Source organism: Rattus rattus, chromosome 4 (genome assembly GCF_011064425.1).
Source record: "Rattus rattus isolate New Zealand chromosome 4, Rrattus_CSIRO_v1, whole genome shotgun sequence".
Taxonomy (NCBI): Eukaryota; Metazoa; Chordata; class Mammalia; order Rodentia; family Muridae; genus Rattus; species Rattus rattus.
This window is the reverse complement of record NC_046157.1, coordinates 121,202,871-121,217,714: the sequence shown is the minus strand read 5'-3', so window position 1 is coordinate 121,217,714 and position 14,844 is coordinate 121,202,871. Positions and strand designations below refer to the sequence as shown.

The window sequence follows — 14,844 nt, the reverse complement described above, 5'->3', positions numbered from 1 at the left end:
AAAGGTCACAAATTTTGATCTGGAGTTCTAAATGTGAAAACATATTAGCACTTTAACATGTATCTTTAAAGCCCTCCCAAGTATTTGCAGGTTCACCAGGAACAGCAGAAGAGAAGCACCTTTAAATGCATTTATACCTATGATGAAGACAATTATGAACTGAAAATACTCCTTATGATCCCTGCTCTAGAGTCTAACTTTTATCAACATTCTACATTGTTAACCAATGAAATTCATAAGTTTTGTCAAGTTATACATGATTGTGTAGTCTTCTAGACGCAGAATTTATTTGTTCTGACCAGTTGAGGTAGTTAACATAGGGAGGTCATATCTAATTTTGTCTTTTTCTGTTTGGGAAATAAAGGTATTCCATGATGTTGAGTATGACCATTGTTCTGCAGATGGGCTAGACTTCAAAGAATGTAACACAGTGTTATCATAAAAGTGTTGATGTTTATTTATTATAGCACCATTGAGACATTATGAAGTTGGAATTGGTAAAAAAATAAAACAAAAGCATTTGAACTGTATTGGTGGGTGAAACAGCAAAAAAATTGTATTCTATTTTTGTCAAATTATGCTTTTTCCAAAAGTTTGGAAATAAATAACTGGAATTTAGTTGGTCGCTTGCACTGGTTGACGAGATTAAAACAAGAGGAACACATGGATGTGGTTTTTGTTTTGCTGGGGTTTCAGAGAGTTTGGCTTATAAAAAGCAAACAGGGCCAATGTCCACACCAAATTCTTGATCAGGACCACCAATGTCATAGGGTGCGATATCTATGATGGGGAGTCTCATGGCCTTGCGTGTTTGATATTCAAAGACTGTCTTGCTCCATTCCCCAGTGTGTTTCTATTCAAAAGAGAAAAAGATGTGTTAGAAAAAGTCATGACTTTATTTTTATCTACATATTTTCCTTAACAGATCACACATATTTTCTGATCCCACAGAGCAGTTAGTATACATGGAACCTTCTAGATATATGAAAACATCTGTATTTAAAGTTTTAATGTTCTCAGTTAATCAAAATCTGGCAAGACTCAAAAGTTACCCAGAAGGGAGATGACCATGGGCTAGCTCATTCACAAGCCTGCTTCTGCTTATTGCTGCCACACTATAGTTGACTTACAAAGCAGTAGTGGAGTCACTCACATCAGCAATGGCTAACATTAGAAGTGAGTTAGCCCATTTAATGACTTATGAGAAAAAAAATAGATCTTAACTCTTTACATTTTTAAGGCAATAGTTACATATGACAGACCTTATATAATTAACAGTATGTGTAATTTACAGTGAATATCCCAGTTATCAAAGTTGTTTTTATAAATTTCAATTTCAATCATTTTTATTTCAACTGTTTTCCATCTAGAAGTTAAGAGCTATTCAATTTTTTCAAATATTTAACATTTTCCCATAACAAATAAGTAGAGGTTATATAATTCCTACTTCCAATCAGCTTTTGTCTCCCTTACTGATTTTATTTCTTCTCAAAATAGCTTGGATGATTAAGCAATAAATTTTGAGTATATTTGCCACCCTATGTGAAAAGACATTGTTACTTACAGTGCAGCCATCCTCTAGAACTGTGTAAGTGAATTTGCTATTTCCTTCTGCCTTGAATTCTCCCTCATTGGATCCCATCAGCTTCAGAGACTTCTTTACATTGCCATTGGCCTGATCCATGTAGGCAATGCTGTTTTTGCAGTGGTATGTAATGTTCTGGGAGGCCCGGCTGGAAAGAAGTCTGAGGAAGGCCAGCTGTACATCAAGGACATCTTCAGGAAGATCAGGATTGCCATAGCTGAACTATAAAAAAAAATAGTACATCTAAGTTTGTGAGTGAAACCTAGGGTAAGGGATTCATACAACATTAGCATGGGCATTGCGTTATAACTTGTTCACACACACTGTATGATTATATTTTATTGTGTGCAGAGGTGAATGAATTAACAAGTTAAAGAACGGTGTTTACATGAAATGGACATGATATAATTTAGCCTTTTATAGGAATAAAAATTGTCTAACCACAGACTTTATTTGGGGTGTTCTACTTAGTAACCTTAAACAAGTAAAAGGAAAAAAGTGTTAATAGGCACATCTCAGTTTAAAAGGTATATATCTTTTCTTACCTGAAAGCCACCATTCATAGATTCTCCAAACCAAACATGTTTCTTCTCAGCACCAGAATCTGTCCACCAGTGCTTCCGTGGGACAGTCATGGGACTGGCATTTATGCATGTTTCTCCGGTTTCCATATTACAGAACACTTTTATAGCATCCATCTTGCAGCCTTGGTTAGGATCAACCCAGTATTCTCCTGAAACGTCACCAAAGGGATAATGGGAATTAGTTATAAAATTTAGAAGTGGAGACTGAACCAGAAGATTTGTTTGTTACTCGGTTCAGTGAATGGAGTACTAATGTCTTTTCGAACTATATAGCACAACTGGTTGATATTTCTGAAGTAGAAGAATTAAAAGAAAAACACAGTGTTACCATTGACTGATGATATACATATTGGTGTGTTTGATTTGTCTAAATATCTATCACCTGGTACTTTAAAGATAGCACCATAGACCAGATTTGTGGCGTCATATTTTAGCTTAATTGGTACTTATTTCCTATTTTAAGTAATTACCAGAAGTTAGTCTGAGTAAAAGCAGTGGTCTACCAAGATATTTAAAAGCTTGAAACAATTTTGAAATAATATTTCAAAATTTGAAAATGTAAAGACTCATTTTATATAATAAATATACTTTTGTAATGAAAAATAAAATGAGGCATGCCACAGTAGATAAAAACAAGAGTGATTAATGAAAAAGAGTTTGAAATTTAACCATCAGTTCATTAAAACGGATTCTTTAAATATATAATGTAGTGATAAAATAATAAAATTATACTTATCTAACCATGGAAATAAGATGATATATGCTACTTGCTCATTTAAATCATTCTGGTTTGGTATTTAGAAATATTTGTGCTAAAATTTCCATAGAAATGTCCGTAAAGTTTCTTATACATGAAATATCTTGCAGGTACTTTTGTTATAATACTCCTTCAAACATTGTTTTTCTTCTTTACTATTGAGCATTTTCAACTCAATTAACAATATTTTGATAGTATAAAAGATTCAAAATATTTTTCATTAGAAACATTTTCTTGGCCAAAGTCTAACACAGGCAGACTTTTTTCAGTAAATGACAGCACGAGAGATAAAGACTCAAACATACCGCTCTTGAGTTCAGGGTGGCAGAATTTCAGGTCTCTGCAATTCCGAGCAGGGTTTTTTCGAGAGCCATCAGGGCTGATAAGACCCTCTATTTGTCCGTTAACAGACTTGAGTGAGGACATGATCTCCTCAGTGTTGATCTTGAAATCCATTGGATCATCCCCGTAATATGGCGAAAAGCCGCCAGACTTTTCACCTCCAACTCCAGCAATGGCAGCAGCACCACCGCCACAGCAGGGACCAGGGGCACCAGGGGGTCCAGGGGGTCCTGGCTGTCCAGGGTGACCGGGCGAGCCCTAGATAAGTAAAAAATACACTATAGAAGTGTTTTCTTTGACCTCCACCGAAGGACTATGTCACTTGTCTAGAAAAATGAACCATAAACAATCCACGTATGTTGTGACAATTACTTTAATGAAAAAGTATTTGGAATGTTTTTAGTCTCATGATTGTCAATTTATAACGAATATGATTTGTTACATACAAAATGTTATTCTATTATATCGGAGTAAGTAGTATTGAGCATAAACTTCATCATTTCCTCTGGGTAAAGATGTAAACAAATAACCCAGAAGGCATAATACTAACCTGAATAGAATAAAACAGGGACTTCATCATTGGGGCTCAAATTATGCTTGCGACTTATTGGTTTTTCATTTGTCACATGTCATTGTCAATACAATGGTTTGCTATTACATTGGTCCTGACACTGTACAGTCAGAAGGCATTAGCCATGATTTTATCAGTAGCAATACAGAAGTTTTATAGGTTGCTAAAGCAATAAAACTCTACAGAAATAAAATGATCTCTGAGTTGTCTGATGTGAGATCAGCATGGCATAATTTATTTGGTTAGTTGAGTACATGTCATTTTATTGGGATGTCACTTAGCAAAGCATATATATATATATATATATATAATTGTGGTGTAAAAGGTATTAATGTAATCGAGAATGCATTAAATCAGCTTTCACTTTCTAAGGTAAGTGACTATCCTGTCTATTTCAGTTTACAAACAATGCAATGTTGATGAAACATTGTATTACAGCAAATTAAATCATAATGTATATGCATTTTTACCTCAGATCCTCTTTCACCTCTGTTACCTCGAGGCCCTGGTGGTCCAATGGGACCTGGATGTCCACTTGATCCATCTTTTCCAGGAGGCCCATGTGGACCAACTGGTCCCTTAAGAAATGAAGATGATGATGTTTTAATGCTGAAATATATTCATGCTGTATAAACATTTTGAAATATTCACCTTCCAGTGTACTTATACGACACTTACTCTGGGACCTGCAGGGCCTGGACTACCAACTGCACCCTGGTGACCAGCAGCACCCTGGAAAGTAAGAAAGAATAGAGACCAGTGAAGAACTCCAGGGCTTAGGGAAGGGACTGTTCACAGTCTCTGCAAAACCCAATGATTAAGATGAAACAAATATTTCTCTCTCTTCCACTTATTGTTTCTTGCCAAACTATTATTTCAAATAAGCCCTTGAGTCTGTATCTCATCTCTCCAGTCCATCTCATTAGTCATGCAATGAAGGAGAACTCCTAAAAGTGGATGCACTTACGGGAGAACCTGGGGGACCTGGATTGCCAGGGAATCCTCGATGTCCTTTGATGCCATTAGAGCCACGTTCACCAGTTTCACCTTTGTCACCTCGTGGACCTTGGGGACCCTTTAAAAATATATTTTAAATTAAGATTATTATCATACAGACATATTGAGATATTAAAATCGAGCTTATAATAAATCTATTATAATCTATATAATTGTATTAGCTTTATAACAAATATTATATAACATCCTATAAGATTTATAGTAATAAGTGTATTATATTATTTTAGTAGAAATCCCTATCAAAGGAGACTTCTCAAATGTAATAACAAAGATTACTTATGATTTAATTTTGGATTGACAATTGTAATTCTTAGGATTGATGTCTGTATCATTATCTTTTTAATACTGAATTTTTTCTGTATCATAAAATGAAAGTTTTCATTTTTTCCATAGTTACATATCTGTCATCCTAACTATTTTCTAGAGATTTCAGAAAGCAACAGGGTGTTTCTAATACACTAAAATGGGTTTTCAACCACAACAGTACAAATTTCTAATACTTACAGGAGCACCCCGAGCTCCAGCAGGACCTGGAGCACCAGAAGGACCAGCAGGACCCTAGAATGAAAGCAAGCAATTGAACAAGTGCACTTTGAACTGAATCTTGTCACTGATTCAACTCCATTTTAAAAAGTTGACTGTGTAGGGAGTACAGAAGGATGTGAGAGGAATAGGGGAGGGTAAACATATTGTATAAAGAATTGATTAAAAATTAAATACAGTAAACAATTCTGAAATTTATTCAAAAATGAAAATTTTCTTAAAAATGCTAACTTCACTGTGGTGGGATCGTAGCACAATACTGTTATTGTAAGCTAGAGTTCTATACATTCTGATTTCATTCCCACAGCATACAGAAAGCTGCCCAATTAATACCAAAGGAAGTCAGTACAGACAATCAGGATGGCAAAAGTACCATCCTATTGCCCCACCCCAGCCTCTTTTTGAGAGGTGAGGGAATGTATCGAGAGAAGCATTGTATTAGAACTCACCGTTTCTCCTCTGTCACCATTTTTTCCAGATGGACCAACAGGACCAGGTGGTCCTGGATGACCAGGAGCGCCTGGGGCTCCAGGAGAACCATTTTCACCACGATCACCCTAGAAAAAATTCATGGCTCTCACATAAGCATGACGACCATTAGATCTAATTACACATGTCTACTGTACATGGATTTGTTCTGTACCTTGCCACCAGGAGATCCGTCTCGACCTGGCTGACCATCTGATCCAGGGTTTCCCTAGTTAAAAGAGAGCCTTTTACTCTTTTAAAAGATAATCTATAGTTTGTAAACAAAGTGCCACATACATTGTGGCAGTTTTGAACAAAGAATATTTTTGTAAAATTTCCTTCCCTGTCATATCCCATTCCATTGCTGCTCTCCTATGCTAGTGGAAGCCAAAGTTGGTCTTGGTGACAAGAAATCACACATATTACATACAATGTGGTTTAACTCTTTGAAGAACCATAATTCTTTAGCAGATATGCAAGATATTTATATTCCTAAAGTTCCACAAAATAATATGAGGTGAGCACTAATAAAAAGAAAGCCTAAATGGTTTTTAATGACAGCTAATAAATTTTGAGAAGTGGGGATCTAAATTTGTTATGAAAATCTAAAATTGAACTTTATTTAATATTTTTACACTAAATATGTCTCTCAAAAATCACATATTTGTTCAAATATATTCTGCTAATATAAAATATTAATTTAAAAATTAAGAATAATCACAAATGAATAATGAACATTTTTATATAAAATTGAATCTTATAATTTTGCATATTAACTCATTTTCTAAATTAATTTGTGGTTACATTCTCTTCATTACTGAATATACTGGGAATTGTTCTTGGTCATAGGCCTTTCTATTAACTTACAAAGATTGATTATCAGAGAGGGAAGGAGAACTCCGTTACAGGGACATGTTTTATTTAAATCTCATCCACTAAGGTTTAGTGGACCTTTCTTTAACTAATACTTGAGTTTCAGACTGGGGAGATGGTTCAATGGCTAAAGGTTCTTCCAACTAAGCTTGATGATTTGAATTCAATATCCTGGTTGCCATATGGTAGAAGGGGAAAACTGACTCTTGAAAGCTGTTCTCTGACCTCCAAATGTTCACCATAGTTTCTATGTACTCATGCATATACACACAAACACAATTTAATAATTATAATTTTAAAAGTATAACAAACAATGTGAGCACTTGCTGACTGGTTAAACATTATGATGGCTACTTACATCCCTTCCGGGCTCACCAGCTGTACCAGGCTGACCAGGAAGACCTTGGGGTCCAGGAGGACCACGTTCCCCATTATGACCACTGGCTCCTGGCTTTCCACTTTCACCCTGAAGACAAAGAAATAAAAGATATTTCACTTTGTGATTCCAACTAATGAGGAGTTACCAGATTGGAGGGTGAAATGTAATTTAGTCAATGTCTATTGATGTTTATGTTTCTTGAACTATGCCCTTTATATGAGAAAAATGGAGAGCAAGGGTTTTGGATTTTTTCTAATTGCTCAGGGATTCAGAATAGTAAAATGCTCTCTTAATCAGATCACAGTTGATTGTGAAGAAAAGAAGCTTATGAGTACAGCAAGAAAAATAATAAACCATCTCTCAGTGACCCTTAGAATTTGGATTTATTAGAAACTTGCTAGATATATTAATTACTGTTAAAATTTCCTGCTACTATCTTCTATCTTTCTGATTTTGAAAAAGGGTACATAAAATGTTATACTATGAAACCTGCTGCAAATGGAATCATGTTAACTTATTTGCTGAATGGATATTTCAGATACTGAGCACTGTCATGTTCTGATAATATCAGTGAAAGAAACCAAGTGTTTTGACCTCAAAAGATGGGTAATTTACATCAATTAAAGCCTTATATATTTATGAGATCAAACAGTTTATTCCTTTATAGTTATAGTGAATAAACTGAAGAATGCTCACAAGTTTCCTAACAGTGGTGTTTGAGAAAGCAAATTGTTTTTTCTGTGACGTGGCTTGCTTGTGTAGACATTCAAAGCTTATTTATGACTTTCTTTGCCTGTGTGTTTTGGGAAGATTTAGTAAAAGTTTTGTTCTTGCAAGCCTAAGAGTGTCAAGAAGGTAAGCTCTTTGATAATGTACACCTTGATTAGAAACCTTTTTATATATGATATGGTGTAGAAATCTCTATACCTAGGAAGGGCAGCAAACATCAGATGCAAAGTGACTACACATACCTTGATACCCTGAGGTCCAGGGCTACCCCGTGGACCTGGCATGCCTGGTGGTCCAGCAAGACCTCGTGCTCCAGTTAGCCCTGCAATTCCAAGTGGACCTGGAGATCCCTGTTGCAATAGATAAGGGAGACTCAGCTCATTGCTACAGAGTTGTATTTTCCTCATTATGTTTGTTATCAGAAAATGGGGTCTACCAACAGAACAGGAAAAGTACTCACTGGAGGACCCTGAGCACCAGGTGGCCCCTTCTCTCCTGGTTGGCCAGCATCACCTTTTGGTCCAGCTACTCCAGGGTTTCCAGGAGAGCCACTGTTACCTGCAGGACCTGGAGGGCCATCCTTGCCAGGAGCACCACTGGGTCCTGGGGGCCCTGGATTACCCTGCAAAGAATTTAAATTTTAACATGGTAGAAAATGTCTTTTTGCTTTCCTTGCCTTTTATTTATTTTTTATTTTATATGGGATTTGGTAAATGCCAAAATTTGGTAGGTGTCAAAATATCACTTTCTTATTCTAGACAAATGGAGTCTTTCTGTATGTTTCATTGAGAAAAAAAAAAACTGTAGAGAACTTACATTGTTGCCGGGAGGACCAGGAAGACCACGGCCACCGGGAAAGCCAGCAGCACCCTATGAAATGACAATGTACTAATTAGTGCAAAACTGGAACAAAAAATCTGTAAACACATAAATATAAAGGAAAGGAATGGACCAGGAATTCAACTCTATCAAGTCATTTAGGGTTTGCCAGCTCCCTTTGAATTTACACAAAACTATGAGACAAAAAACAAAACAAAACAAAACCCTGACTATCACATTCTTCTGGTCACTATGTGGTCTTCACATAGATTGGAATCAATAAATATGTTCAATAACAGTCACAGAGTGATGGCTATGAGAATCCATACTCACCGGACCGCCAGGACTGCCACGTTCACCCTTTACACCTTGAGGCCCAGGAGGACCCTAAACACAAATGAGAAGAAAGGAATATTGAGTAAAGTAACAAAATAAAAATTTGAGAAAAGCATTAAGAATTGGGAAACCAGTAATGTTTCCTTAAGAGATTAAATTAGGTCACCTATGATAATATCCAAACTACTAAAAATAAAATTAAAATTAAGGTCTATATTCCTGTGAAAATTAATTCTCCCATAACACAAAAATATTACATGGAATATTAACTTAGTATTAACCCTAAATGTCTTAGTGAATGGTTTACCAATAAGACTTACAGCAGGTCCAGAACCACCAGGGGGTCCTGCTGCACCAGGAGGGCCTCCTTCACCTTTCTCTCCGGGGGCACCTCTTTCTCCTTTAGCACCTGGTTCACCATTCTGCCCCTGAACATAGCAAGCATGACAATCTGTGAGTCAACTTCCTTCACAACATGCTTGACTTATAACTTTTTCTCTTTAAAACAATTTTTTTTAAAGCTGGAAGATGTTGCCATTAAATAGAAATAAGGGCCTTCCTGAAAATGTGCCAAAGCAAAATTAGTCAAAATACTGTGGTAAGAGAAGAAGAGGAGAAGGAGAAGTAGGAGGAGAGGAGTGAGAGGAGGAGGAAGAGAAGGAGGAAGAGAAGAAAAGGGGGAGAAAGGGGAGGAAGAGGAGGAGGAGGAAGAGGAGGAGGAGGAGGAGGATGAGGAGACATTTTGCCATGAAAAAAGACCATATTCCCTTGAATTTGGTCTTGAATTTACAAATGAGCATCATGATGCTGTGTAAAGAAGGGTTGGTATTTGAGCTGCCTAAAAATGGGATAAAGTAATTTTGAATGGTAACGTGACTGAAGAAATACTGGAACCAGAGAAACTTGCACCTGCTAGTTTTTAGCAACATAGTAAAATTGGCATTGTGATATTCATGCTTAGAAGTCCATACTTACAGGAGCACCCGGGAAGCCAGCAGGTCCTGGAGGGCCGTGTTCACCTCTCTCACCCTGAAGGAAGGTATATTATTAGTCACAGTGAAGGCCTTCTTCACAGGGATTATGCACATCCTTTTTACTTCTTAACAACATTAGAAAGCAACAGCACTACAACTACTGATTTCTTCTGCCTCTGAACTGGGATATAACTCACAAGGTCACTACAGTGACCTATCGTGAAAGTGTTCAAATATTTAATACACTTCAATATATAACTTCTAAGTGTGAAGTATTTAAAATTTGGCAGAGGGGTAAAACTAATATCAACTAAAACCTTGATTAAACAAACACATTTGCTGTAGCTTTATCTTGATTGCCAAGTTCTTTTAGGGGCAAAGATTTTTTGATTTAGAAGAAGCTTTTGGTAACATTTGGGAGATGCTCATTGAGAAATGTATACTATTTTTCAATTTATGTCCTTCCCCAAAGATTTTCAGTAAATAAGGTATCTCAAATAATCTCAAGTGGACTTTAAACAGCTTTAAATATTTTCGTGAATCTCATATATTTTAAACATAGAACCTTAAGCAGAGGACCAGAGGACCAGGGGCAAAGTCGCTAAAGCTATGGACTGTATGGGGTTAAGAGTATGATAAAAATTCCTTTAACACTTACAGGGCCACCTCGAGGTCCAGCTATACCTGGAAGTCCAGGGGCACCACCTTCACCCTGAGAAAAGACCAAATGATGTTACTACTGTTCTAGGTCTATTAAAGCAAGAATTATTTTTTGTTTCCAATAGTGTTGTTACCTTATCTCCAGGCTGACCAGCTGGGCCAGGGGGACCAATAGGACCAGCAGGACCCTGCATAAAGAAGCGTCTTTAGTTTTGAAAAAAATAAACATCATTTCTTGTATTAATCAGGGCACAGAGGCATTTTATTACTTAAGTTGATAGATTTTGTTCTTTTGTGGCTCAAATGATTGCTATGCATAAATATGAGAGTCTAGTAAATTCACTATTCTGTCAGTATAGTTGAAGAAGGTAAAAAACTAAGTGATTTTATTGATTCATTCTTTTTTAAAACCTTAATTAGAGAAAACAAAGAGGATGTGATAAAAGATCTTATGGTAACATCTTCTTAAAACTGTATTTCTTGGCTATATTAATTGCTTTGAATTTCATTGATACATTATGATAGCCATTCCTTGCTTGTATCATAGCTCTTCATACTTAGGTCACTGTAGGACTATCAGGATAGAAGCTAAAAATTTAGGCAGCCAAGTGATCAGTGTTTTAATATTCAGAATGTGGTAACATATGGTCTCATTTAATGAAGCAGTGAAAGCTGAGGAAGGGTCTACAATACATTGCATATAACCAGGGTTCATTTCTCATTTATGTGAATACTCACTCTCGGCCCATCCTTTCCTGGAACTCCATCAGCACCCGCACCGCCTGGTTCACCCTGTCATTCAAAAGCAAATGTCATCAGATAACAGCAAACCCGGGGAAAGTCAGCATAGCACAGCAATCCTCGGGATATTCTGGTGTTAGAGCTGATATTCTGATTGATATTTGTTCTAGGACTGTATGTCAAAATTCATTTAAAATGATAACAATGATTTTGAAAATAGTTTCTAGAGATGTTGCATTCCTTTAATCTAGAAGTGTGTTTTATGGTAGAATGAAGATAAAACTATAAGCACCTTTTCGCCCTTTGGGCCAGGACTCCCAGGACCTCCTCTCTCTCCTGGCATCCCTTGCAGACCAGGAGGACCAGAAGTACCAGGGGGACCAGGGGGACCAGCAGGGCCCTGCAATGAAGAGATACATGACAGATGACAAAAAAGCAATTGAAGTGCATCTTCTAACATGTAGGGGGATCAGAAACTACAGTTACCTTTCCTCCCTCAGGCCCAGGGGGTCCAGCTCCACCTCTAATGCCAGGGGTTCCTGCGGTTCCCGGGGGTCCACGTTCTCCAGGGGCACCAGAATCACCCTATCATTGAAGCACATTGTCAGAAAAGAAAAACACTGGAAATTATGTAGTTTTGATTATGTCTACTAGGTTTTTAATAGTTTTGAACATTTTATGAGTATAAAACTTTGATTCAGTGATAGAGAGCAGGAATATTTTAGAAAGCGTAGAACGATGAAGTGGGTATTTGTCCTGATTAAAGTGGAAATGTGTTTAAAGTGATTACTGTTATTATGTAGAGAGGTAAAGTTTATGCTCCTGCCACCAGGACAGTTCTCTGAAGAGAACCCATGCATCAGCTGTATTTCCCCTTGAGTGGAGCACTCTGTGGTGCTTATTATTGTTAGAATATTCAGATGGGGCAAAATTAGTGCATTGGAAAAAATTAGTGCATCAGAAGTGCTTGCAGTTTGCTTACATGGATTTACTGAACATTAGGAATCTCATTTTTCTTCGCAAAGAACCCTTTAGAAGTTAAAGAAATTACCTTGCCTCCAGGAACTCCAGGTGCTCCAGCTTCACCCTTTGGACCCTAGGAGGCCAACATTATGTAGGTAAGCATTTGTCAGTATGCACTGCACAGTAAAAAAAAAAAACCCATTGACGTCTGTCATGTCCGTATATTGTGCAATTGTTTAAATCTTGACACTATGCATCTTGATTCTGTTGTTTTATATAAAATTAAGTGGCATTATATGTAACTCATTTTTGTTTCATTGTTATTTCTGAGACAGGGTCTCATGAAACTGGAACTCTTTTAGCTAAAAAGACCTTGAACTTCTGATAATCCTACCTTCCTCCCGAAAGGAAATGGGAAGACAAACAGATATTTTGTTTATATTCTGCTAGAGATCTCAACAAATGTTTCATGCAGGCTAGCACTCTACCAATTGACTTACACAATCAAAACTCAGCTATTAGCATATACCAAGTTAATAATGGATAAGTGGATTTTGTGTTTCTCATTTAGTTGCTATTTTTTTTAAAAAAAATAAGATTCAACTTACTGGTTCTCCTGGTTTTCCATTTTCTCCTGGAGGACCACTGGTACCAGGTATGCCCTAGAAGTTGATAGAATTACATTGTATGGTCACTTCAAACATGGCTATATAACACTTTTCATATGTAAACTTATTTTCCAGGTAGTTAATAACATGATTTTCATATTTTTAAGGTACAAAATGTTTGCCTTATTCAAATCAGTGACAGATTGAGGATAGTTATATCTTAGAAACCTATGCTAACATCTATCTTTTTTGTTTTCTGTAAATACAGACGAGCTGATGGATACGGACAGGTGAGTTTAGCTATATGGACTTTTTATTACAATAGAAAAGTGTATGCATATAGAACTGTAGGAGTTCAATTATTTTTTAATAACTTTATGTGTATTCTAGAATACCAATAGTAGAAAACTGTTAATGTTTTATTTGAGGATGGAAGAAAAACTTACGAATTAAGTTTTAGATGAGCACATAGCATGTTAACAAACTTTGATATATATTTATCCAATAAAAATAGGTGTAAAATATGGAATTGTCTGTTAAAAGCTAATAACACTTGGAGAATAAACTCTTACTTGTAATCCTTGTGGACCAGGGGGTCCAGCGTCTCCCTTGTCACCAGGTGCGCCCTGTGTTCAGAAGCACAATTATATACTCCATTATAAAATTGTCATATCCTAGTTAGTCTGCTGTCCACCTCTCAGCAGGCCTATTGCTTACTTTAAAAGGTAAAGATCTTAAGGGTAGGAAAATCTTGGTTTATAGGAGATATTCAAGCACATTAATACAATATATAATTAATGACAACATTTAACTTGATAAAAAAATAAGAAAGTCTAGTGAAATATTATGGCACAGTGGTAGGGGTAACATAATTTCTAATCTCTTGACCTTGTTCTACCTCCACCCTACTTCTATCTTCAATTATATTTATACTTACAGTAGGTCCTGGGGGACCCTGAGGTCCAGTCTCCCCATTCTTTCCAGCAGGACCCTAAAAAATGACAGTCACGGAAGCAGAATGAATACATGTAACAAGGGAGCATTGAGGCTGAAGACAACAGAAATGATTAGAAAGCAAGAAATAAACAAAAGACACATACTGGAAGGCCAGGACCCCCAGGGCCACCCCGTTCTCCGTTTTTGCCAGGTGCACCCTAAAAAAAAAGATAAAGGATTTACATACTCAAAAAATTCACTAATCATAGTACAAATCCCATTTTTGATCCTGCTACACATACAAAGTCACACCCACACACCCACACACACACCCATTGCCAACTACATATTTGTGCCTATTCATGCATACTAGTCAATTGCCACATATTCTTTCATGTTTAAAGGAGAGACTAAGCATTGAGTGCTTTTGCATTTTCATAGAGTGGTCAAAGGCCTTCTGTCAAATATTTACTGAAGAAAATAATTATAGGACTTACATCATTTCCTTTAGGACCAGGGAAACCCATGACACCAGGCTGACCTCTGGGGCCAGATGGGCCAGGAGGACCAGGGCGACCACTTTCTCCTTGACTCCCCTAGTAAGAAAAACAACTGTCATAGTCAGGACTTAATGAACAAATAGTCTAAGTATAACACACACACACACACACACACACACACACACACTCACACACATACACTCACACACTCACACATACTCACACACATAGACACACACAGACACACACACAGACACACACACACACACACACACACATTCAAACACACACATTAAAATCTAGCCAAGATATGCATTTCATTTTTTTTTGCTAGGTCAGTTAAAAGAGACATCATAATTGTACGTACAGGAGGTCCTGGTTTCCCATCATTGCCTGGTCCACCTGGACTTCCGGGCATACCCTAAATCAGAAATAAAGAAGTCTTAAACTATAAGCATT

At 36.8% G+C, this 14,844-nt stretch overlaps 1 protein-coding gene across 1 annotated transcript in view; it reads right to left on the bottom strand.

Annotated features, from left to right (window-relative positions):
* Positions 1–433: 433 nt before the first annotated feature.
* Col3a1 (collagen type III alpha 1 chain) overlaps positions 434–14,844 on the bottom strand; it is a 35,725-nt gene continuing 21,314 nt past the window's right edge. The window contains exons 23-51 of the mRNA XM_032901060.1: positions 14,753–14,806; positions 14,383–14,481; positions 14,050–14,103; positions 13,887–13,940; positions 13,522–13,575; positions 12,950–13,003; positions 12,430–12,474; positions 11,865–11,963; positions 11,671–11,778; positions 11,376–11,429; positions 10,772–10,825; positions 10,636–10,689; positions 9,979–10,032; positions 9,324–9,431; positions 9,001–9,054; positions 8,665–8,718; positions 8,309–8,470; positions 8,091–8,198; positions 7,099–7,206; positions 6,043–6,096; positions 5,849–5,956; positions 5,361–5,414; positions 4,807–4,914; positions 4,518–4,571; positions 4,310–4,417; positions 3,232–3,526; positions 2,131–2,318; positions 1,565–1,807; positions 434–853 (exon numbers count right to left, since the gene is read on the bottom strand). Of these exons, the coding sequence (XP_032756951.1) occupies positions 707–853; positions 1,565–1,807; positions 2,131–2,318; positions 3,232–3,526; positions 4,310–4,417; positions 4,518–4,571; positions 4,807–4,914; positions 5,361–5,414; positions 5,849–5,956; positions 6,043–6,096; positions 7,099–7,206; positions 8,091–8,198; positions 8,309–8,470; positions 8,665–8,718; positions 9,001–9,054; positions 9,324–9,431; positions 9,979–10,032; positions 10,636–10,689; positions 10,772–10,825; positions 11,376–11,429; positions 11,671–11,778; positions 11,865–11,963; positions 12,430–12,474; positions 12,950–13,003; positions 13,522–13,575; positions 13,887–13,940; positions 14,050–14,103; positions 14,383–14,481; positions 14,753–14,806 (2,790 nt within the window). The 3' untranslated portion in view covers positions 434–706. The remainder of the gene's footprint in view (positions 854–1,564; positions 1,808–2,130; positions 2,319–3,231; positions 3,527–4,309; positions 4,418–4,517; positions 4,572–4,806; positions 4,915–5,360; positions 5,415–5,848; positions 5,957–6,042; positions 6,097–7,098; positions 7,207–8,090; positions 8,199–8,308; positions 8,471–8,664; positions 8,719–9,000; positions 9,055–9,323; positions 9,432–9,978; positions 10,033–10,635; positions 10,690–10,771; positions 10,826–11,375; positions 11,430–11,670; positions 11,779–11,864; positions 11,964–12,429; positions 12,475–12,949; positions 13,004–13,521; positions 13,576–13,886; positions 13,941–14,049; positions 14,104–14,382; positions 14,482–14,752; positions 14,807–14,844) is intronic.